The 25,217-nt window shown below is 33.0% G+C and overlaps 1 protein-coding gene across 4 annotated transcripts in view; it reads left to right on the top strand.

Moving 5' to 3' along the window:
• Nucleotides 1-20,819, top strand: part of Rock1 (Rho associated coiled-coil containing protein kinase 1) — a 148,166-nt gene extending 127,347 nt beyond the window's left edge. For 3 of the 4 annotated variants that reach the window (XM_047526161.1, XM_047526160.1, XM_047526163.1), the window contains exons 23-33: nt 1,840-2,005; nt 3,037-3,130; nt 3,386-3,474; nt 6,526-6,714; nt 7,712-7,871; nt 13,271-13,341; nt 13,548-13,636; nt 15,655-15,733; nt 16,385-16,646; nt 17,740-17,947; nt 19,329-20,819. In XM_047526161.1, the coding sequence (XP_047382117.1) occupies nt 1,840-2,005; nt 3,037-3,130; nt 3,386-3,474; nt 6,526-6,714; nt 7,712-7,871; nt 13,271-13,341; nt 13,548-13,636; nt 15,655-15,733; nt 16,385-16,646; nt 17,740-17,947; nt 19,329-19,335 (1,414 nt within the window). In that variant the 3' untranslated portion in view covers nt 19,336-20,819. The remainder of the gene's footprint in view (nt 1-1,839; nt 2,006-3,036; nt 3,131-3,385; nt 3,475-6,525; nt 6,715-7,711; nt 7,872-13,270; nt 13,342-13,547; nt 13,637-15,654; nt 15,734-16,384; nt 16,647-17,739; nt 17,948-19,328) is intronic. The other variant, XM_047526162.1, reaches the window with a different exon arrangement.
• The last annotated feature ends 4,398 nt before the right edge of the window (nt 20,820-25,217 follow it).

Genomic DNA, 25,217 nt, shown 5'->3' with positions numbered 1-25,217 from the left:
CTCCCTACTTGTTCTCATCCAGCCAAATGGCTTTAAATAGCATCAGTGTACAAGTACATTCTCTGAATTCCAAACTTGTATATCCAGCTGTTTGACATCTCTCTTGAATGTTTAATAAGCATCCCATACTTAAATGTATGCAGAAAAAGTTGCTGAGTCCCTCATTTTGCCAACCTGTTCCTCCTTGTCTTACTCATTTTAAAAATTAGCAATTGTTATTCCCAGTTGTTTAAATTAAAAAAAAATTAGTCATTCTAGATTCTTCTTTTTTCCTTTCTCTTTGTGAAGCCCATTAACAAATTTTCCTGTTTGTAACTAAAAATTGTGTATGGAATCTGATCACTTTTCACCAGTTGTACCACTTAACTATCCAAATTAACTGTGCAGACTATCATCTCCAAAATTGTTTATTTTAGTAGTCTCCTTACTGGTGTCTCTACTTCTGCCGTTACCTCCCTACTGTCTGGTCTTAATAGAGCAGCCAGAATGATCTTTATAAAACATCAGAGTATAGAAGAAAAACTAAAGTCTCTGCATTATCTTGGAAAGCCTTAAAATGTCTATTCTCTCCCCTACTTCTCTTACTACATCTCTCACAACTTTCCCACATCTCTCACTGCTCATGTTAACTTCCTTCAGGTCACCTTAGGGCACGTTTTACTTGTTATTCCCTCTGCTTGAACCATTGTATTCCCAGATTACCTGCACTGCTTATTCATATCTCTTTTCTGATGTCATCTTAACAGAGACACCTTCTCAGTTACTGTGTAACAAAATTGTGATCACATTCACAACTTTTTCCACATTTTATTATTCCCTGATATACTACATATTGCTTGTTCATTTTTTAAATTGTATAATACACGAATATATGCTCCCTGAAAGGAATTTTATTATGCCTTAATTCATAGAACAGTATTTGGCACATAGTAAACATTCAAATAAATAGTTGTTGGGTAAATGAATGAATATTCTTTCTGTGTATGTAAATACTCTATGTCTCCCTCCTTAGGTTTAAGGCAGAAAAATTGATTTCTAATACTCCCTTATTAGAAAATAAGATACAGAATTCATTTGTTCTAAACCATTTATTGAGTACCTAATGGTGTATAAGAGGGATAAAATGGTGAACAAGGTAACTTATCCAAGAGACTTTCTTTGAGGAGAGTAAGCAAAAAGGTTGTTTATTTGTTTTAGCAAAAAAATTTTTTAAAAATATTTTTGGTTGCAGATGGGCACAATACCTTTGTTTTATTTATTTTTATGTGGTGCTGAGGATTGAACCCAGTGCCTCACACATGCTAGGCAAGTGCTCTACCACTGAGCCAAAACCCCAGCCTAGCAAAAAGTTTTTTAAAGTATGATTTCCAAAAGGCATTTCCAGTGGTTTTACAAGTCTTTGTCTCTATGATCTTATTGAATTGCACTTAAAAGGATGTCACGGATAATTTAGTTTAACCCTTCCATTTTATTGATTTGATAAATTGAGCTCTAGGAAGTGTAGGGAATTTGCCCAGTATTTCTACCCAATTAGTGATAAGGGTAAGAATCCAGGTCTGGCCTCCTGATTTGCCAGCCAGTGACTTTTTCACTGTGCTTTACTATCTTCTATTTCAAACCCACGATAAATTCCTATTCAAATGTTTACAATAAAAATAAATTAGAAAAACAAACAAAAATGTAGATGGCTTGAGAAGTATAGAAAATTTGCAATGGATTTCAAAGTTTATTTTAATCAATAAAATCCTTAATTATTTTTTATCATTTAAAGATAATTGTGTTTTTAAACATTTGATTAAGTTGGGAGAATTATCAGTTTCTTTTAAAAACCTGTTGCAGAGAAACTCTTTCTACTCAGTTGGATCTAGCAGAAACAAAAGCGGAGTCTGAGCAGTTGGCTCGAGGACTTCTGGAAGAGCAGTATTTTGAGTTGACCCAAGAAAGCAAGAAAGCTGCTTCAAGAAATAGACAAGAGATTACAGATAAAGATCACACTGTTAGTCGGGTAAGTGTGATAAGTAAAGTATATGCAGACTAAAATTGATGTAAATCAAAATAGGTCACATATTAAAGCATTAAGGTAAATGTGTGTGTATGCATACTTACATTTTATTGTGGTGATTATTCTGTGCTCATGTTTTAAATAGTTTATTCAATCTAAAACAGTTGTTAATGATTGAAATTCCTATTCAATATACTGGGGTTTGGTTTTCTGACTATAGATCATTATATTTTATATGAAGAAATGTTTATCTTAGGTTTATTTATAATTCTTTTACTATATTGAAACTGATTTTATGAGGCAGAATTCTTTGAAATTCAGAGAAATCAATTTGTGATGAAAAATTCTTTGTGGATAATCTACAAATCCACTATAAGAAAATCTGTATTACACTTACCTATTCCTGAGATGTATAGAATCATGAGACTAAAGTGGGAGTCAAAGAGATTTTTTTTGTTTCAAAGTCATCATCGTGTGCTCTGGTGTAAGCAGTCCTGGGTTCAAATCCTGAGTTTACCCCCAAGAAGTTATGTGATCTCTAATCCTCAGATTACTTATGTATAAAGTAGAAATAATATCCATTCTATGTGATTTTTATGAGGATTAAATGATCAATAAATGCATTACTTAAATAATTGATCAATAAATACTTTATTGTCATTTTCATCATTATTATTCAGATGAAGAAACTGAGGCCCATAAGGATAATTACTTACCCATGATCACATAGTAGATTAATGGTAGAGTTAGAATTAAATACAGATTTCCTAATTTCCAGTCTAGTTCTCTATTTCATTTTTCTCTTTTGATTGCTATATGTGCATACACTGAAATAATTTTTAGAAACTAATACAATACCTAGAATTTAATTATGTCTACCTATCTTAAACTGGAAAGTAGGCATTTTTTGTAGTTAAGTGATGCCTGACCTGTCCTCATCTATGAAAAATGTAAAGTATTATTTTTAAGGTTTTAGCTTTAAATATAACAGTAACAAAGAGGCTATAGCTTAAACCTTTGTATGCTTTGTTTAGCTTGAAGAAACAAACAGCATGCTAACCAAAGATATTGAATTATTAAGAAAAGAAAATGAAGAGCTAACCGATAAAATGAGGAAGGCAGAGGAAGGTATGAAGGGTTTTTTTAAAAAAATCATAATATTAAATTCAGTGACTAATCTTTACCTGTTTATGTTGTGTGTTTGGTTTTTGAAATATGTTTTCATATATTAAATAAGTCCCATAGCCTTACAAATTCTCTTAGTGAAGTTATAGGAAATTGTTATCTAATGCATGGTAATTTGAATAATTGAGGACAATGTTAGTTTGAAATGCAGAAATTATTTAATGCTATACAATAACATTTTATATAATTTACTGGCAGAATATAAATTGAAGAAGGAGGAGGAGATCAATAACCTTAAGGCTGCCTTTGAAAAGAATATAAGTACAGAACGAACCCTTAAAACACAGGTATACATGTTTTCAACATTTTCTGTGAGTTTGTATTTGAGTTTCATATTTTGGGGAAGATTAATAATTATTCCTTGTACATTTTTTCCTAAAATTAAGGTAATATGGTTCAAGTTTTTCATTTGAAAAATAATGTAATTCTCTTCCCACTAAATACAGATGAGTTACATAGGAAATAGAACTTTAATTTTAAAAGTTAGTTTGTCTAGCAGTCGTTAGAATATATTTAAGACGGTATTGAAGACCTGTTGTTGACAATAGGAAAACATGTCTTCAATAGTCAACTGAAAGCAAGAAAGATGATGTGGGAATAAGTAAGAAACTGCAGGGGTACATATATAATTTTGCTTTGAATTTAATGATGCCTCTAGATCATATTTTTGTCCATTAAAACTTGAAATCTTATTATTTTACAAAGTTATCCAATAATTCAAATTCTTCATAACCTACTAAGTATTTCATTTGATTTACTTACCTTTATATCAAGACAAAAACCATGAAGGAAAAGACTGACATTTATTTATGTAAATTTCAAGTGTCTGTGGTGCTCAGAACAACGTAAGTTGAAAGAAGACAAAACATTTAACAGCATTTATATTTATAAATCAGGAAAAAAAAAATTGAAAAAAGTCTTCTACTTTTTAATTGAGATGTGAAGAAACAGTGAAGATTTTTAAAATGCTCATCCTCAATAATAAACCAAGAAATAGGAATTAAAACAGTAGAATTATCTTTTTGACAGAGTTAAATAACACAACTCCTCGGTTTGTCAAGAATGTGAGAAAAGTTCATTCATATACTATTTGAGAAATTAAAGTATAAGAAGAATTTAATATAATAAAACATTTTTTAAATATATTTTTATTAGTCAATGGATCTTTTTATTTTATTTTTTTTATATGTAGTGCTAAGTATTGAACCCAGGGCCTCACATATACCAGGCAAGCGCTCTACCACTGAGCCACAACTCTAGCTCAGAATAAAGCATTTTTATGTACATATTCTTTCACCCAGTATTTCACATTTAAAATTTATTCTACTTAATGCTTAGAAGAAATAAAATTTAAAAAAAATATTTTTAGAGCTGGGCACGGTGGTGCAGGCCTGTAATCCAAGTGACTCGGAAGGCTGAAGCAGGAGGATAGTGAGTTTAAAGCCAGCCTCAGCAACTTAGCAAGGCCCTAAGAAACTCAGTGAGATCTCTGTTTTCAAATAAAATACAGAAAAGAGCTTGGGATGCGCCTCAATGGTTTAGTGCCCCGAGTTCAATCCTTGGTACCCCCCAAAAAAAAAAAAAATGTAGACAGATACAGTACCTTTATTTTATTTCTTTATTTTTTGTGGTGCTGAGTATTGAACCCAGTGCCTCACATGTGCTAGGCAAGTGCTCTACCACTGAGCTACAACCCCAGCCTCCAAAGAAGTAAATTTTAAAAATGCTTTAAAGAAATACAAAAGTAATTATTGCATTTTTTTTTTTTTTCCTATAGTGCTGGGGATTGAACCCAGGGCCTTGTGCATGCAAGGCAGGCACTCTACCAACTGAGCTATATCCCCAGCCCTATTGCATCATTTTTAATAGTGAAAATATAAAAATAGCCCAACTAATCATCAATGTAGTATTGATAAATCATGTAACGTTCATACAATAGAATTCGAGGAAGCCATTAAAAATGAAAGAATGGGTCGTAGTAGTAAGTACATGCCTGTAATCCCAGCAACTCAGGAGGCTGAGGCAAGGGCCCTCAAGTTCAAGGCCAGCCTGAGCAACTTAAGAAATTTTAGAGAAAGGACTGAGGATGTAACTTAGTAGTAGAGTTTTCTTGCCTAGCATATGTGAGGCCCTGCCTGAAGTAGATTTGTGTGTAATGTATGAGAAAATAGTATTTCCCATGATATAAGATATAGCATTAAATTTAAATTGTATTATCGCACAAAATGTGTAATGTGATTCCAGTCTTTACATTTAAATATGTAGTTTGTTTTTATATGTGGGAAGCATAGAAGATGATACCCATCTAGCAAATTGAAAGAAAAGCAAGGAAACTTTGTTGATCTTTGAGGAAGTGTTCTTACACAGGTTTTTTACTTTCTTAATGATATATCTCTATTTGATTTTTTTTGGACTAAATACATGTTAGGATTTAGTTTATGTAACTAATTTTACATACTTTTAATAGTATCTTAATTTGAATGTACTTTTTTTCTTTCTGGCAAAAGGAATTAGCCTGAACCATGTTTACATGCATTTTTACTTTGGTGAAAAGGGCCTTAGGATACCTGCCTAGTCAGGTGCCTTGTCCCAGTTTTCCTACTTGTCCAAAGGAGGGAAAAAAATTCTCTTGGTCCTTTTACCTATGTATTATTTCCTTTCCTTAACATCATCTCTGGCTTTTCTCCTTTATATTATTTCCTCTTTACTTATCCAACTCCTATTTGTCTTTAAGAAACATATGGACATATTTACAGGTATTCCAGGAAGCATCCCTGACTTTTCCAAGTCTCAGTTGTGTGCTGTTCCCATAGCACCCTTGCATGTGCCTCTTTCTTCTCATTTATTCTGTTACTGTATTGCTTCTGTCTAGCTCCTTCAGACTAGGATGCCTTTGGTACATAACCGTATTTCTACCTTTATATCTAGTGTCTAATAAAGTGCCTATAACATAAGCAGTGCTTAATTATTGAACAATGAATTGATTTTTGCAAGACTATCTGTTCTTAACATTGGAATGGTGAGATAAGCCATTATTACTTACTTGTGCTACCAGCTATCATAACCTTCATTAGGTTGTTCCAGTTTTCTTTCTTTTTTTTTTTTTTTTTTTTGGGGGGGGTGCTGGGGATTGAACCCAGGGCCTTGTGCTTGCAAGGCAAGCATTCTACCGACTGAGCTATCTCCCCAGCCCCTGTTCCAGTTTTCAAGTCCACAAAAAGTCTTGCTTCTTGAGTAAACATACACACACACACACACACACACACACACACACACACACTTTAGTGGAGATTTACATTGAATGATTACAATATAGATCTTTATTAATATTTTAATAGGCTGTTAACAAGTTGGCAGAAATAATGAATCGCAAAGATTTTAAAATTGATAGAAAGAAAGCTAATACTCAAGATTTGAGAAAGAAAGAAAAGGAAAATCGGAAGCTGCAACTGGAACTCAACCAAGAAAGAGAGAAATTCAACCAGATGGTAGTGAAACATCAGAAGGAACTGAATGACATGCAAGCGGTAAGGTTTGTGTGTGTACATGCAGGCATATGTAGTTTTATTTTCATAAATTGTTACTGTACATAATTGTTATCTATCTTGTTTAGATTGGATTTTCTTGTTTAAAAATATTCATGTTAATATGTACTCTTCACAGTTTGATCATTATTACTCTAATATAAATATTTATCTTGAAAAACTAGAAAGATGCTATATGGCTGCAAATTAGGTATACCTTAATTTTTACCAATTAGCAGCTGCTTGGTTTAGAGGGCCCATTTTGAGAGATAAAAATCAAGGGTTTTCTTTATTTGGTTTCAGACTAAAGTTGGAATATGGCTGTTATAATATGAATTATAGTTGAGGTAGAGCTTTTGAAGTATTGTAGCTTATTTTTCTAGTCAAGACTTACTCTTCTGAAATCTAAATATCAAGTTTAATTTTTTTATACTTCTGGCATATTAATAACATAAAATTGTGAACATGATCTCTGATGTAAAACAGGCTAAGATCTAAGCATTGACTTCATCGTTTATGGTTTAACCATCTGGAGAAGTTTTCTGTACCTTTTGAACTGATTCGTATGGAGCCAGAAAAGCATTTCCTAATGCTTTAACATATTTTATGCCTTATGTTTAAAAAAAAAAAAAAAAAACTCATAAATTCTTCTAAAAGCAAGGAGAAAAGCAGCTTTTCCTAGTGTTGCTTTTCTGAGAAAGAACTTAGTTTATGTAGTGCATCAAAATCTGTTGTAGTAGGTAAGTAGTCCTAGCTGCTCAGAAGACTGAGACAGGAGGGTCTTTTTAGCCCAGGAGTTGAGGCCAGTCTGGCAACATAATATAGCAAGACCCTGTCTCAAAAAAGAATAAAATAAAATCTTTGTAGTAAATATTCATAGTTTGTAGTAAGTTTTTCATATTAGCATTTTAGAGTACTTACTTATATTACAATTAATCCATAATGATGGAAATTATTTGACCTTGATTATTTATATTATCTTGATATTTTTCAAAAACAGCAATTGGTAGAAGAATGTACACATAAGAATGAACTGCAGATGCAGTTGGCTAGCAAAGAGAGTGATATTGAGCAATTACGAGCTAAACTTTTGGATCTTTCGGATTCTACTAGTGTTGCTAGTTTTCCTAGTGCTGATGAAACTGATGGAAATCTTCCAGGTAAGAGTAATTCTGTTATGGCATTCACGTTTGCTTAAATGTCATGGATTTTTTTTTTTTTTTAGCCCATTTGGTTTTCTACCTCATTTTTGTCCATGGATGTTTTTAAGAAGAAATTGTTTCTGATAGCCAAGACCTATGCTAATTGTTTACTAAGTGCATTTTATAAAATACAGTTATAAGTAGTCCTAGGCTTAAAAAATTTACCTGACTGGAAACCTGAAGAAGTTTATGAACCTATTTTGAGTTACCTGTGAAAGTTGAAGCCTCTTGCTATTTAAAGAAAATTACACTTTTCTGACTAGCAGCTGTTTGTTGTTTTATATATTCTTGTGCTAAAACTAAAAACTGTACTTCATAATAAAAACCATAACAGCTATATATAGAAGCCTACATAATGTAGTATTAAACTTAAATATGACAGTTGAATTTGAAATTTGGAGAAACACAAGGGGTAGTACAATGCTAGAGTAAGGGGACAGGGAACCAAATAAGGCAGAAACGAGTGGCTAGAATTTCAGACTTTTTTCTATCTTCTTTTTTTGCTAATGGAAAACCAATTTAAAAATAAACACAACCTCATTATTGGCTTAATTATAGTAAAAATAAAAGGAGTGGATTATAAATATAAAAACATTCATTGTGTGTGTCCATACATGGCACATTTGATATACTACACATTCCAAGTTCAGGGTTTTAGAAGTTTGGTTTATATGATGTGATAAACTTAAACTTGAAAGTAGATTTTAATTAATGTTTTTCCTGCATAATTCATAAATAAGATATTCATAAAGCAGCATAAATTATTATAGGGATTCTATCAATAATACATTGCTTGTTTTTGAAAATTTCATAAAATAAACTTGTCTGACTATTTAAAAACTTTGCTGTTTTTCTTGATCAAGAAATTGACTCTCAAACTGGGAAGTGAATTCAGTTCCTACCATGTGATGCCATGCAATCCCTGCCCTCATTCTTTGTTGGTTTTGCTAGCCCAAAGTCTGGTATCTGGGAAAGGAAGAACAGGGAAAGTTCCTTCTGTTTCTCCCACTTTTTGGCTCTCTGAAACCACCTGCCTCTTAAGAAACACATCATTATAGGAGGATCACTTTAGATTTGACAAGAACCTCTAGCTTCAGCTTTTTAAATATCTTTCTAAAGTTAGTTTTAATCATCAGTAAAAAGATAACTTTTAGAGGTTTTTGGCTAATTGTTTTAATTTTTGACCTGAAATTATAGTTTAATTCCCTCTTTGTTAACCCCGGGATACTTATGCAGTAAAGAAATTCTTAACTCTATTCAATGTCAGTTAAAAATCTTGACTAGGGTTTTTTCTTTATTCCTACCCATGTCCCTATAACCTGGTTAATGTTTTACGTGCACCTGAGTTTTCTCTGAGTTAGTGTGGACATTTCATTAGACAAATTGAACAGAAAGATGTATTTTGGTGGGACCTCCAAAAAAGGTGATGAGTTTTTTTCTCCATCCTCGCATATTGAGGAAAGCTAAATTCAAAGGCAGACTTGGACAGGAATCCATTTAGATTTCAGAATCCCAATCTAATAAATTAACTTAGGAGTCAATTAGCAAAGACATTTTAAATATTTCTACTGTCTTTATTCTGAGTTTATTACTTAGAATATTAATGTATTTTCACGGATTTTGTTTATAAGTTTTTAAACTCCAGATGATAGTACTACTAGTGATTCTCCATTGTTATAAAACAAGCCAGTTAGGTAATTCTTTTCCCATCACTGTGTTCTCAATGTTGAAACTTTACAGAGATCCAACAGTCTCAAACCTCAGCTTTCATATTGGAAGTAGAAATCAATGATTTGACTTTCTAAGTAGTTGGGTAAATGAACTAATACTATGTCTTTCATTATTTCTTTGTAAGATTTAATATTCAATGTAAAGATTCTAATTTAATTATCTTGTACATCTAGGAGTCAACCTCTGTAGACTTGCTCAGTGGGCATATTGTCATTAACTACATCAAGTCTCCTAAATTTCTCGATTCTAAAAATCTTAGGGGTAAAAAAATGGTACGCCTTCTCTGACTTATAACTGAAGGCGCTTATATTTCTTTTAATTCTTTTAAGGATCATCTTCTTGGCTCTGTGGCAGGTTGTGACCTAGCACACTGTGTAAACATTACCATAGAGTTATAGTTGGCTTTTTGTCTAAATGACAAAAAACTTTGATGTAATAAAGAGTCTCTACTTTCTCTTCTTTTCTTTTTCATTCTTTTGGAACCGTTGACCTAGTTATATAAAGAGAAGGTAATAGATGAAGCATTAGAAAAAAAACTTGGCATCAGTACATCATTACTATTCATTATCTCAGAAATTGTTCGCATCATTCTCTTTTTCATACATCTTGATCTTAGGCTATGTAACTTAAACCTGAGAATGGTGGAATGCTTGGTGTGCGTCCAAGTATTTGAGTGTATGAGGGTCTCTGACTTCACCCTACCAGTGATTTGGAAATTATCAGTGCATCTGAATTCTTGAACATTAGTTGATTTTATTTTCTTTTTATGTCACTTTTGTATATGATTTAAAATATTTTAGTTTGTTTCTCTGCCTCTCTTTCTTAAATAGTATGTGGTTTATCCTAGTAACCACTTTGGTAGTCTTCAGAGGTTAGCTTTGATGTTTAAATTGGCTATGTTGTTTATTGATTTGCATATAATTAGGTTATCTCTTTGGAGAAAATAACTATTGCTGATTTTGCAACAAAGCATTATCTAATTTTTCATAACTTAAAATTGTTCTAGAAATATACTAGAAAACCTGGAGCCAAGTTGTACTTGTATAGCAAAACATTGATGCTAATTCTCAGTGGTAGAGTGGTTGCCTGGCATGTACATGACCCTGGGTTGCATCCATAGCACCACAATAAAAGATAATAATAATAATAAGTTCTCAGCATGAGTTTCTTTTACTTATCTGGAGAAACGAATTTCTGTGTTTGTGATGTGAAAGATGGAGTGTACAGTATTTTACCTTAGATTGCCACTTAGATTACACCTAGTCCTGATTTAGAGAAGGTCTTTATGTATAAAAACTAGTAAATACGTTAATTTGCACCTAAGGAGTAAGGAAAGGAAATAGAGGGGAAGCCAGTAAGTATCACTGAGCTTAGAGCTTAGTTCAGTTGCTAACCCACACCTTAATCCAGAAAAACATATTGTTTTGGGCATTGATTTTCATAGAGAAATTTTTGCAGAAGGTAAAATATTTAGGAATACACAATGTTGTATAAACAGCATATCATGGGCTTTTCTTTTCAGTAAAGAATAGCTAGTATTAATCAGCTTTATTTGTATCATCAAATATTGACTACTTTTCAAACTACTGTTCATCTTAATGTTTTCCAAACCATACTTTAAGACAAGAACTGCAATTTTTGTGCTGAGTGGAAAAAATTTCCTAGCAACAAATTTTTTTCTTTTTGTAAGGTAAAGTATTTACGAATGATCAATTTATGACCAGCAGCCTTCTACACTTTATTTAATATAAAACTGCCTATTTGGTTGTTAAATTGTAACCATTACTTACAGAGCATGATTTTAATTGCTAATTTAGATAAAAAGCAGAATAGCAAAATAACAAATTTATCAATCACCTTCTCTGTGTGTCACATGCTATCAGGTACATAAAACAAGTATTAGGATTCCTGCTCTCTCAAAACTTAACAAGGAAACAAAATAAGTATTCATAAATTAAATAGAATCAATTAAGAAAAAAGTTGCAGAAGAGAATTTAAGTGTTTTGAACCTCAGTTTTATTATTCCCTCTAATAACTACAATTTATATGAATGAATAACAAAAATTTAGGGACATTAAACGTGGTGAAAAGTGGGAACAGGAGGAACATTACCCAATGTTACCCATAATTCAGTGAACTGCAAGGGTTGGTTTGGGAACACAGACTATCATTGTGCTACAGAAACATAAACTCAGAAATTAGCCTTAGCCTTGGCATGTGCAAGGTCCTGGGTTCAATACTCAGCACTACATATAAATAAATGAAATAAAAGATCCATTGACAACTTAAAAAAAAAAAAAAAAAGAAAAAAGAAATTAACCTTGGTTTGAACTCTGAACTTTTTATAGTTACAGATAGAGTAGCAGCCCTGGGCAAGTTAGTTCACCTTGCTAAGCCTTATTGTTTCCATTTGTAAATGGAGGATGACAGTAGAACCTATCCTTTATTCCTAAGAATACAATACCCTATATTCTTGGAACTATACAGAAGTTAAATAAATATGTAACTTGTAAAGTACCTGACAGTAAGTGTTCAGTAAATGTCATCTGTTGTTATTACTCTGAGACTGAACTTTACAGCTTTTAAGGTATTTGGAGAGAGACAATACATGTTCCCATTAGGATGATGATTTGATCCACAATCAATTACATTGTAGCATTTATACTTTAAAATTGGTCACCTTTTTGTTCTTTTATGTTTTAAATATGATAGATAAATACTTAATGTTTATTTAAATACTTTCTAATGGAATCATCTTTATCCCCAGATATTCCTGATAAACATCAGTTTTATTTAAACATCAGTGATTATCATTATAAAAGGCCTTGACTGAAATATGGAATTCATGGTAACACAAACTGATTTAAATATCAGCAGTTCACCAGTTGAACAGTTTTTTCTGTTTGTTAAATTATGATATCACAAACTTAAAAGGCTTCACACCACTAGTTTCAACTTGCTTGTAGAATTTAGACAATCGAATTAAAATTATTGTGAATATTTTACCAAAAAGTTTATCAGAATATTGTACTGAGAAAACAAATAAAATGCTTGTCTCTTATTCTTTATATCTAGTTGATTCTGCCTGCATTCCTTATTTATTTATCTTCTATTCTTGTCTTCTGTGAGTAATAGGACACTTCTGTACTTTTGCTTGCTCTTTCTTGTGTAAATCATGGCTCTGATTTGTTCCACTTGCTGCATAATTTTTTCTTTTTTTCTTTTTCTTTTTGCTAAGTTTTTATATGAATGTTATATTTTTTATATGAATGTTATATATTTTTTATATGAATGTTAAGTGGTTTAAAGTGTTCTATATTATGTCCCATTTAAGCTGCAATCCATTCCAGTTTTGCCTGGCTCTTACAGACATTGTTACTTCATACTTTTGTAATTGAGTACTAAATGTTCATTTTATGAGAAAAGTGGCTTGGGATTCTTTTCCTGCAATATTTGTATGGCCATTAAAGTTGATTTGTGTGACTGAAGCATGAAGAGCAAATTATAGCATTTATTCATTTAGCCGTTTTCAATTGCCTGTTGCTGCATGCTATCAGACAACTTAAAATAGTTTTTCCTTTGCTTACAATTTTAAGACTAACTGCTATATATTCTTTTTCTCTTAGAATCAAGAATTGAAGGTTGGCTTTCTATACCAAATAGAGGAAATATCAAAAGATATGGCTGGAAAAAACAGGTACTACATAACAATTTTTTTTTCTAATTGATATTTTGTAAAATGTTTTACTTTGAAGCATGGAACTTGTATTAACTGCTCTACTATTAACTTTGGTTTTATATTAATACAGTACAGTCTAGACATAACTGGCAAATGTTACACTTATCACTTTAAACCAAGCTAATGTTGCTCTTATAATAATTCTTCCCTTTTTCTGATTGCAGTATGTTGTGGTAAGCAGCAAAAAAATTTTGTTCTATAATGATGAACAAGATAAGGAACAATCCAATCCATCTATGGTATTAGACATAGAGTAAGTTGACTTTGATTGAATTTTAAGTTACTTGAGTGTTAACATATAATTATTTTTAGACTTGCTTTGCATTTTGTTTTATTTAAACAATATTGTCTACTTTTCTGTTTCAACAGACTTAAACTTATTAACTTTGTATGAAATCTTTAGCAAAATGTGAGAAGGAAAATTTTGTGTACCTCATTCATGTACTTGAAAGACAAATTTTTTATTTCAAGCATTTGGAGGTTTTGAGTTCAGAGTATCTAAAAAAAGTAATGACTTCTTCGGTCATTATTAAGAGGAATTATTAACATACCTAGGGGTTTTTTTTAGGTAATATGTCAATGAAACCTGTAAGTATAGGGTTTTAATTTTCCCTAGTGTTTGTTCTATAGATTCAGTAGTATGTTATAAAGATAATTAAGTTCCATATTTAAGGAGCTCAGAGACTGGTACTAGAAAAGACTGAACATGAAACACAACATAAATTCAAAGTGAAGTAGTAGGTGCTATTCAAGAGAAATATAAACGTAAATGAAATACTTCTATTCCTTCAGAATTAAATATTTATGAACCTGATTATTGTTAGGATGTAAATAGAATTGGGCAAGTACTAAAAAGTTCTGATATATGTTTTCATTTCTCATGGGTAAATAAGATGATAGGAGTAGAATCCTGGATTAATAGAGCTACTAAATAAATCTAAACAGTTCTCAAGAATGATTGTACTATTTTATATCTACTTACAAGATATACATTTTGTTGCTCCATATCCCATTTGATGGTGTCAGACTTCTTTTTTGTGTCCCAAACTATTCTAGTGGATATGAAGTATTGTCTCATTGTTGCTTTGATTTTTTTTTTTTCCCCCATAGTGGGAATTGAATCCAGGGCACTTAACCAAGGAGCCATATCCTCAGCCCTTTTTTGTATTTTATTTAGAGACAGGGTTTCATTAAGTTGCTTTAGGGCCTTGCTTATGTTGCTGATGCTGCTTTGAATTCAGAGGTCTTCCTGCCTCAGCCTCCCAAGCTGCTGGAATTGCAGGCCTATGTTAACGCCTGACCGGTTGGTTTAATTTGCATTTTCTTTGTGACTAATGACATCAAGAATCTTTTTGTGCTGGGCACAGTGACACACCTGTAATTCCAGTAGAGAGCCCCAGTACCTCAAAAAAAAAAAAAAAAAAAAGTAACCTAGAAATTATTTTAAATATATAGGAGGATGTACACAGGTTTTATGCAAATATGCAAATACCCTTTTATATAAGGGAACTGGGATTTTGGTATCTGCAAATAGGTCTTGGAACCAATTTCCTGAGGATACTGAGGAATGACTGTCTGCCATGATACAGATGCATTTCATTTAACCATTTATTTGTGTTGTTTCCAGTTTGGGACTATTATGAATAAAGCAACTATGAACATTCACATTCAGGTTTTCATATAGATGGAAATTGTCATTTTCCCAGTGTAAAGGCCCAAAAGGATAATCACTGGTGATATGTTGAGTATATGTCTAGTTTGGTAATAAGTTACCATATTCTTTTCCTGAATGGTTCTGTGGTTTTATGTTTCCGCTAGTATTGTATAAAGGGATCTAGTTTCTCTGCATTCTCAGCAGCATTTGATGTTATTATTTTTGTTCTAAAATTTTTAATAGATATATAGTGATAATGCATTGTAGGTTTTTTTGTTTTTTGGTGGAACTAGGGATTGAACCAAGGGTGCTCTACCACCAAGGTACACCCCCCCGCCAGTACTTTGAGAAAGGGTCTTCCTAAGTTGCTGGGTATTGGGGCTGGCCTCCAACTTGCAATCCTGTCCCAGCCTCCTGAGTCTCTGGGATTAATAGGGGTGTGCCACTGCACCTGACTCATTGTAGTTTTAATAATATATTTTCCTAATGACTAACGATGTTGAATATCTTTGCATTTGCTTATTTGGCACCTATATGTTCTCTTTAGTGAAATACCTATCTTTTGCTCTAAATGAATTTTTTAAATGGTTTATATATCATATTTATTTGTATTCCAGTAAGCTGTTTCATGTTCGACCTGTAACCCAAGGAGATGTATACAGAGCTGAAACTGAAGAAATTCCTAAAATATTCCAGGTAAAAATATGAAATTATAATTAAAAAAAATATTTTCAGTTGTAGATGGACATAATAGCTTTATTTTATTTATTTATTTTTTTTTATGTAGTGCTAAGGATCAAACCCAGTGCCTCATACATGCTAGGCAAGCGTTCTACCACTGAGCCACAACCCCAGTGCTTGAAATTATTATTTTATTTTTTTTATTTATGGTACTAGTGATTGAACTCAGGAGCACTCAACCACTGAGCCACATCCCCAATCCTATTTTGTATATTATTTAGAGCCAGGGTCTCACTGAGTTGCTTAGCGCCTCACTTTTCCTGAGTTTGGCTTTGAACTCGAGATTCTCCTGTCTCAGCCTCCCAAGCCTCTGGGATTACAGATATGCGCCACCACACCCCACAAGAAAATTATCATTTTTAAAAGGCTCTTTTTTTGGGGGCTGGGGAGATAGCTCAGTTGGTAGAGGGCTTGCCTTGTAAGCACAAGGCCCTGTGTTCGATCCCCAGCACCCAAAAAAAAAAAAAAAAAAAAGGCTCTTTTTACCTAAGTACTGAGTGTTGTTGTGAAATAAATGTAAAATATACCTTTGCTTTTATATTTGTGGAACTTTTATTTAGAGATTAAGATGTTTTTCCCTTCTTCCTTCTCTATTCCTGAATGTAGATACTATATGCAAATGAAGGTGAATGTAGAAAAGACGTAGAGATGGAACCAGTACAACAAGCTGAAAAAACTAATTTCCAAAATCACAAAGGCCATGAGTTCATTCCTACACTCTACCACTTTCCTGCCAATTGTGAGGCCTGTGCCAAACCTCTCTGGCATGTTTTTAAGCCACCCCCTGCCCTAGAGTGTCGAAGATGCCATGTTAAGTGCCACAGAGATCATTTAGATAAGAAAGAAGACTTAATTTCTCCATGTAAAGGTAAGGCATGGTAATTATTTTTTACAACTTCAAACAAATTTTAGTTTTAAGTCCCAATAAAATAACTTCTTCTAAGTATTAATGAATTCTATATCACATTGAAAAGGTAGGTTATAAGAAGTACTATTTTGACACTGGTGGAACAACTGCAAGTATAGTTTCACAGCTACAGATTTACTTGTTTTTTTTTTTTTTTTTTTTTTAAAAGAGAATCACCCCATTGCCAGGCACAGTGGTACACACCGTAAAGCCCAGTGATTTGGGAGGCTGAGGTAGGAGGATCACAAATTCAAAGCCAGCCACAGCAACTTATAGTGAGACTGTCTCAAAATAAAATATAAAAGGTTTGGGGATGTGGCTTAGTGGCTAAGTACCCCTGGGTTCAATTTCTGGTACAAAAAAAAAAAAAAATACTAAGAAATTATCCTGTGGGGCACAGTGATGTCTGTGTATAATCCCAGCAATTTGGGAGGTTGAAGCAAGAGGAGCACAAGTTCGAGGCCTGCCTATACAACTTAGTGAGACCCTATCTCATTAAAAAATAAAATTAAGTAAAAGGGCTGGGGATGTAACTTGATGGCAAAGCTCCCCTGGGTTCAATCCCCAGTACTAAAAAAAAAGAAAAAGAAAAGAAAGAAATTTTTCTGAATTGGAGAGAAAAGTTATAGATGAGTTTCACTGTATTCCTCTCTGAATTTTTACCTCTTACTTACTTTGTTTTTGTCTGACTCTCTCTGCCTGGACCAGCATGCTCTATGATAGACAAAAATACCTTCTAGTTAATCAGGGGTAACCTAAGGGGAAAAAAATGTTGAGTACAGACAGCTATTTTAAGATAAGAAACTTAAGTTCTATAAATATATTTATTTCACTTCTGCTTTTTATTTTTCTTACTTTATGAATGTTGGCTTTAGGCTTTGATTTTAATTAAGTTCAGCCTTAATTAAATTTGAGAAAAAAGGAATATTATCTGAACTTAATTAATCATAGTTTTTCCTTTAAAACTTTATAAGAACATGAACAATTATACATTTGATAGATTTGGGTTTTTAATATTATATGATTTTAATTATGCTTTTTTTTTTCAACATAGTAAGTTATGATGTAACATCAGCGAGAGATATGCTGCTGTTAGCATGTTCTCAGGATGAACAAAAAAAATGGGTAACTCATTTAGTAAAGAAAATCCCTAAAAATCCACCATCTGGTTTTGTTCGTGCTTCACCTCGAACACTTTCCACAAGATCCACTGCAAATCAGTCTTTCCGGAAAGTGGTCAAAAATACATCTGGAAAAACTAGGTAAGGATTGAAATGTTAACCTTTTTAACAGCGTGAAAGCAATCAGATTGTATCTGTTAAAATCAAAATCTCATTCATTTCACTACAGAGGACGTCATTTATAATTAGGTCTTTATAGACTTGCAGTTACTTTATGATTTGTTTTAAAAATTAATATTATTAATAAATGCAATATTTAGTTCCATGTCAATTTTTATTGTCATAAGTTGGTGTACAAAGCACATATTTATCCCTTAATGTTTTAACCAAGTAATTTATACCTTTTTTAATGCAAATAAGGTTATATAAAACTTTCCTCATCTTTATGAAAATTAAAATTATTTGGTATTATTGATGAAGATGGTGTTACAAATAAACTTTCCAGTTAAGTCCCCCTTTTTTTTATTTTCTATGAAATGTTTTTCAAAAATATCTGACATACAAAGTTACAGTATAATTGTTTTCTTGAGGAGAAAGTAAGGAACTTTTCACAAGGTTACATAGCCTGTAGATTGGAACTTGTTTTTATCCAGTTCTAAAGTGTGTTTTTCTCTGATACCAACTACCAACCCCCTCAGATGTAATCCTAGATCAGAGGGCCATTAGAATATAGAAGCTGAGACCTAACACTGATTTGCTGCTCTGCTAATGTCACCCACTTCTTTCAAGCAGGCAGAGAAGCTTTCTTTAATTAATCTCTTTTCTTCATTCTCTCCTCTCAGTAACCAGGTCTAAGTCTTTGAAATGACTCATAGCTTTTCCTTCTTATGTATTTCTCAGTCACATATTACTCCAGTTTATCACATCATTCTTAACTTAATTCTGTAGAAGACTATATCAACCATCTGGGTATACAGAATAAACTGGATCTAAAATGATTTAAAATAGGATTATATCTGAGTGAAAAAAATATGTTTAAAAAAGGATCAAATCAGCCTACTGTAATCCCAGTGGCTCAGGAGGCTGAGACAGGAGAATTACAAGTTCAAAGCCAGCCTCAGCAACAGTGAGGCACTAAGCAACCCTGTCTCTAAATAAAATACAAAATAGGGCTGGGGATGTGGCTCAGTGGTTGAGTGCCCCTGAGTTCAATCCCTGGTACCCCCACCCCCAAAAAGGTAGAAGCAAAATGAGGTAATTTTAAGTATGGTTTTCCTATTCCCTGTTTTTCAAATTTTATGTAATTATTAATTATTTTATATAAAAATAATATGTATGTACTTTTCCCTCTTTTTTTTTGCCCCCACCCGGCACTGCTGGGAGTCAAACTCACAGCCTTGCATCTGGTAGGCAAGCCCTCTACTCCTGAACTATACCCCAAGCCCTCACTCTGATTTTTATTTATTGTATTTTTAAACTGAGTACATTTCTTAAATTACAGTTTTTTCTCTTTTCCCTCCAGCAGTTAACCATGTGACCTACTGCCTTGTGGAATCATGTGGGATGCTACCTGATAAACCAGGCTTCTTTAACCATGCAGAACAGACAGGCTGTTTCTTTGACACAAATATCACAGGCTTCAGGGTTAAGATTGCTGTTAATCTGTCCTTGCTTTGGCACAAAAGCACACTGAGGGGTTTTTTATTATTATTGCGGGTTTGCCTACAGGTAGATTAGATTAATTATTACTATGTAATGCAGAAACAATTGGGGGAAAGCTTAGCTAGATATATTTTTTTAAAAAGGTGCTGCCTTTTTGAATTTCTGAGAAAACGCCTGTCAGTTGTGATAGAATGCAGTTTTCCTCATATGAGTGAGAGGAAGGAATTTTCACTTTCAAGTGGAATGGCCATCACTATCAAGATCAGCTCATGGAAGGAGTAAAGAAAATATCTCAAAATGAGACAAACTGAAATGTTTGGTTTTTTTTTTGTTTTGTTTTGTTTTTTAAATGACGTTTTTGTGCTCTTGCAAGACTATACAAAATTATTTTAAGAAAACAGTGACATTGCTTGAACTTCAGTGCCCTCACTGTAGAATTAAAAAGCCTTACTGTTGATTGCTCATGGTGGACTTGATGGAGAAATTAAATATCTTACATTATGCTTTACAATACTGTATATGTTTCAGCAAGTTTGTAGATTGGGGAATGGGAAAGACAAAAATTACATTTAATCTATGCATTTTTGCCAAGCCATATTATTTTACTACTAGAGACATTAGGAACTAACTGTACAAAAAAAAAAAAAAAAAACAAGTTTAAAAGCATTTTGTGGGGTACATCATTTCTGTAATTATATAATGTATTTCTTTGTGGTTTTAAGTGATAAAGACATTAAGTTAACAAACATATAAGAAATGTATGCACTGTTTGAAATGTAAATTATTCTTAGAACACTTTCAGTGGGAGTTGCATTGCCCTTTTAGTGCCTTAATTTGAGATAATTATTTTACTGCCATAAGTATAGAAATTTCAAAAAACAGATTTTCAAAAAATTATGTGTGTCAGTGGGTTTTTCATTGATAATTGGTTTAATTTAAAATATTTAGAGATTTGAACTTTCATAAATTGAGTACAATCTTTGCATCAAACTACCTGCTACAATAATGAATGACTTTATAAAACTCTGCAAAAATTATTCAAGGTTGCAGCAATGTAAAAAGAAAATTATGGCAATACATCCATGGTGTTTTCCAGTTAACATAGGAATTACTGTATAAATACTGTTAAACTCTTGTCCAGTAACAAGAGTGATTTGTATGGGCAGTATGATTTATTGTTTATTTTTTTAACCAAATACCTCCTCAGTAATTTATAATGGCTTTGCAGTAATGTGTATCAAATAAGAAGCACTGGAAAACTGATCGTCTCTAGGATGATATGCATGTTTCAAGTGGTATTGAAAGCCGCACTGATGGATATGTAATAATAAACATATCTGTTATTAATATGCTAATGACTCTGTGCTCATTTAATGAGAAATAAAAGTAATTTATGGAAGGATATTTTTAATGATGACTGCTATGGTCTTTTCTTGTGGCTGAAATGAATAGAAAAGCACTTAGGTTAGTCCCTGACTGTATACAAATGTTCATTAAATTTGTATTTCTAAAAGATAACACCTGGTTTGGACTCTAAAACAAACAAGAGTGGCTATATTGAAAGTATCTGTTGGGAAACAATTCTCCATGGGTCTCTTCAATTTCTTGTGATCAGAGACTTTGACAACCTTTTTTCTGGACTGTCATTTTGAAGGGTCATTAGTGAACAGCCTTAGAAGATAGTGTGTCTGTTCAGAAAAAGGCAGGTTCATTTACTGTTCAGAATAATTAAAATAATGTTCTTTCTCCAAGGTCAAAGACAGACAGGTTTACTCATTATAAAAGATTCAGGTTCCATAAACTTGAAGTTCCTTACCTATAATACAAAGCCACTGTAAGCACAAGTACCCACCTCTGCCTCTTTGTATTGACCATGTAAGACTTGGGCAACAAGGGGAACTCATGGTAACATGAGGTTGATGCTGCTTCCTATACTGTGAATAATGAAGTCATTTGGCTCTGACCCAGGAGTTTGAGGTCCTCTGCCCAAATTCATGAAACTGACTAAATTGTAGCTTACAAATTGGGTAAAATCTCAGGCCCTTTACACACCTGACAACGTCCTTAATACCTTCTCAGAATCATTATCATTACCTAATGTATTAATATCCAGTAGCAGAGAACACAGTTAATTCTCATTTATTCAAGCAAGAGAGAATTTTTTTAAAATAAGAGTAATCTGAACATACGTGTGTATGTGTGTGTAGTGGTTGTTATTGATGGACCTTTATTTATTTTTATGTGGTGCTGAGAATCGAACCCAGTGCCTCACACATGCTAGGCAAGTGCTCTACCTCTGAGCCACAACCCCAGCCCTGAACATAAAATTCTTGAGAATCACATGAACTTTTAGGAACAACCAGGTCAGCCGGGAAGGCTGCTTCCTCTTACAAGTTTAGGAAACCACTTAGCTGCCAAAGTCCACCAATAGTGTGAGAATCCTGAGAGAGCCATGATCAGGAAGCCACATAGGCATGCCATTCCTCTTGCCACTTACTAACCTCATGTCCCATACACTGGGATCTCTCTGTCCACACAACCTCAGAAAAATCACTTTCATGACCCTGCTTGCCAACAACAGTACAGCCTCCATCTCACATCAGGCTTCCAAAAATAAATTTACTTGGCCAAAAATTAAATCACATTCAGAACGAGCTGCAAGAAAGTCTGGGAAATACATCTTTTAGTTTTTTCTACACTTCATTACAGGAAGACACAGTAAGAGTGTGAAATGAAAGTTCAACGTCAAGCCAGCCTATCCACCCATAAGCAAGCTTCAGCTAAGACCTGGCTGGAACTCAGCCTGTAGAATGGAAAGAAAACATAGGCATTATTATGTCCAGGCTTAATCCAACTGTAATCACTTCTCATTTTTTGAGGCTTCAGTTTGAACAAAATAACCTGTCCTCCATTTAAAGTAAAAAAAAAAAAATTAGCAAAAAATATAAATATGGCATTCAAACTCATAATTACTTAAAGTGTATTTTGTATTTTCATTTACTTTTTATACCACTAGAAATGATATACAGTAGTCCCACTGTGAGGGGTTCACTCTTACTATATATCTTAACAACTGCATCATGTGACTTTTTTTAATTGAGTCAAGAACTTTTTTCACCTTTTCACATAAAGCACTTTACAGCCTGGCTTTAGGGCATACCTGAATTGCCCTAATTACTACTCTTGTATTGGGGCCATTTTTTTAAAATTATTTTTTAATTGGACCCAAGACCTTTATTTTATTGATTATTTTTATGTGGTGCTGAGGATCGAACCCAGTGTCTCACACATACTAGGTGAGCACTCTACCACTGAGCTACAACCCCAGCCCCTGGGACCATTTTTTAATAAAAATAAGGGTCACTTGAGCACAAGCACTGTGATATCAAACTTAGAACAATAATGTCTACCAAATAACTTAATGGGCCAGGAGTATATACAGTGTGTAAATGCTGGACCAAGGGATGGTTCATATCCTGAGCACCCGCACAAGAGATTTTGTCACACTACTGAGAACCATATATAATATAAAACTGATTAAGACTTTATTTCTGGAATTTTCCATTGAGTATTTTTGGACTGCAGTTGACCATGGATTACTGAACTACAGAAAGTGAAACAAAAAAGGGAGACTATAATAACTAAACTAATCACGTAAGTTATTTTGCTGCTGCTTACCGTATTGTTGGTTTAAGTTTCAAATCTTTATTTTGCGTTGTCTAAGATTTTTAGAATGCTTTCTGCTCAGAAAACGAAATTAACTATTAGCAGGTTTTATGAACAGTTAAAGGCAATGTCTTTTCAAAACTTAGTCAATTGTGGATGACAATGTACTACACTACTACATTTGCTTTTTTGTTTTTTAATGATAACATTTGATGAACAAAGAATCTAAGTTTTAGTGAAGTCTGATTTATTTATCTTTGCCTTTATACTTAGTGCCTTACACATTCAGGTCTACAATGTAGCTGGAATTTATTTTTGAGATTGAGATCAAGAATTTGTTTCTGTTTTATTTTTTCCATATGTATACCCAATTGGTCCTGCAGGAATTACTGATAATTATCCCTGCATCATAAATCAGGTGACTGATCTTTTAATCTGTTTCTCTCTTTGCCAATAGCAATTTTTAAATACTCTAGCTTTATAATTAGATTTTATATCTGTCACGTAAGTCCTCCAACTTCGTAATTCTTAACTTGGCTATTCTTCGCCCTTTGCATTCCTTTGTAAATTCCTTTAAAAGATTGTCAGTTGCCACTTAAAAAAAAAAAGACTACTGGGAATTTGAATGGTTTTTGCATTCAGACTATTCATCGATCAGTCAATGTCCTTACACTTGCCTTCCTGTCTACAGACATAGTAAGAAAAATAAATAAATAAATAAAAAGACATGGTAGGGCTGGGGTTGTGGTTCAGTGGCAGAGCACTTGCCTAGCGTATGTGAGGCACTGGGTTCGATTCTCAGCACCACATATAAATAAATGAATAAAACAAAGGTTCATAGACAACTAAAAAAAAAAAGTTGTAAGCCATGGCACAGAAATGAAACTGACATGTTTGTAAATGTTATAATTGTTTTATGTAGAAGTCTATAGTGAATTTTCAAAGGCTACTATGTACAAAGTCAATGTACAATAATAATTTGTTTTTCTATATACTAGTAAGACATTTGGTGAAAAAAAAAATTTAATGGTACTATTTAAAAAAATAAACAGATCAACTGAAAGAAGTATAATACATCCACCAAGATTATAAAACATCAAAGAAACTTAAAAAGAAAAATGGAAATAATTTTTAAATCTGGTCACTTTCACATAAAGTTCATATAATAAATTGGTTATATTCTGAGAATATGATTGTTATCCTTTTTAATCCACACTTGGAAATCTCTTCTTTTTCCTTTGTTTTCCTTTTTTTTTTTTATTTTAATTTTTTACAAACTACATTTTGATTCATTGTACACAAATGGGGTACATCATTTCATTTCTATGGTTGTGCACAATGTAGATTCACACCATTCGTGCAATCATACATGTACATAGGGTAATGATGTCTGTCTCAGTCCACCAGTTTTCATAGACCCCTCTCTCTCATTTCCTTCTACATATTCTAAAGTTCCCCCATTCTTCTCTCATTCCCACCCACCACCCCCATTATATATCATTCTCCACTTACCAGGGAAAACATTCAGCCTTTGGTTTTTTGGGCTTGGCTTATTTCACTTAGCATGATATTCTCCAATTCCATCCATTTATTTGCAAATGCCATAATATTATTCTTTATGGCAGAATAGTGTTCCATTGTGTATATATACCAGAGATCATCCATTCATCTGTTGAAAGACATCTAGGTGGGTTCCACAATCTAGCTATTGTGAACTGACCTGTTATAAACATTGATGTGGCTGTGTTACTGTAGTTTGCTGATTTTAGGTCCTTTGGGTATAAACAGTGGAATAACTGGGTCAAAAGGTGGGTCCATTCCAAGTTTTCTGAGGATTCTCCTTACTGCTTTCCAGAGTGGCTGCACCAATTTGCAACTCCACCAGCAATGCACAAGTGTGCCTTTTTCCCCACATCCATGCCAACATCTATTATTGTTTGTGTTCTTGATAATAGCCATTCTAATTGGGAGTAAGATGAAATCTTAGAGTTGTTTTAATTTGCTTTTCTCTAATTACTAGAGATGTTGATCACTTTTTCATATATTTATTAATTGCCTTTGTGTCTTCTTCCATAAAGTGTCT

The sequence above is a fragment of the Sciurus carolinensis genome, chromosome 15, assembly GCF_902686445.1.
Source record: "Sciurus carolinensis chromosome 15, mSciCar1.2, whole genome shotgun sequence".
NCBI lineage: Eukaryota > Metazoa > Chordata > Mammalia > Rodentia > Sciuridae > Sciurus > Sciurus carolinensis.
Note: the sequence above shows the minus strand (reverse complement) of the source record. Positions and strands in the feature narration are given on the sequence as shown.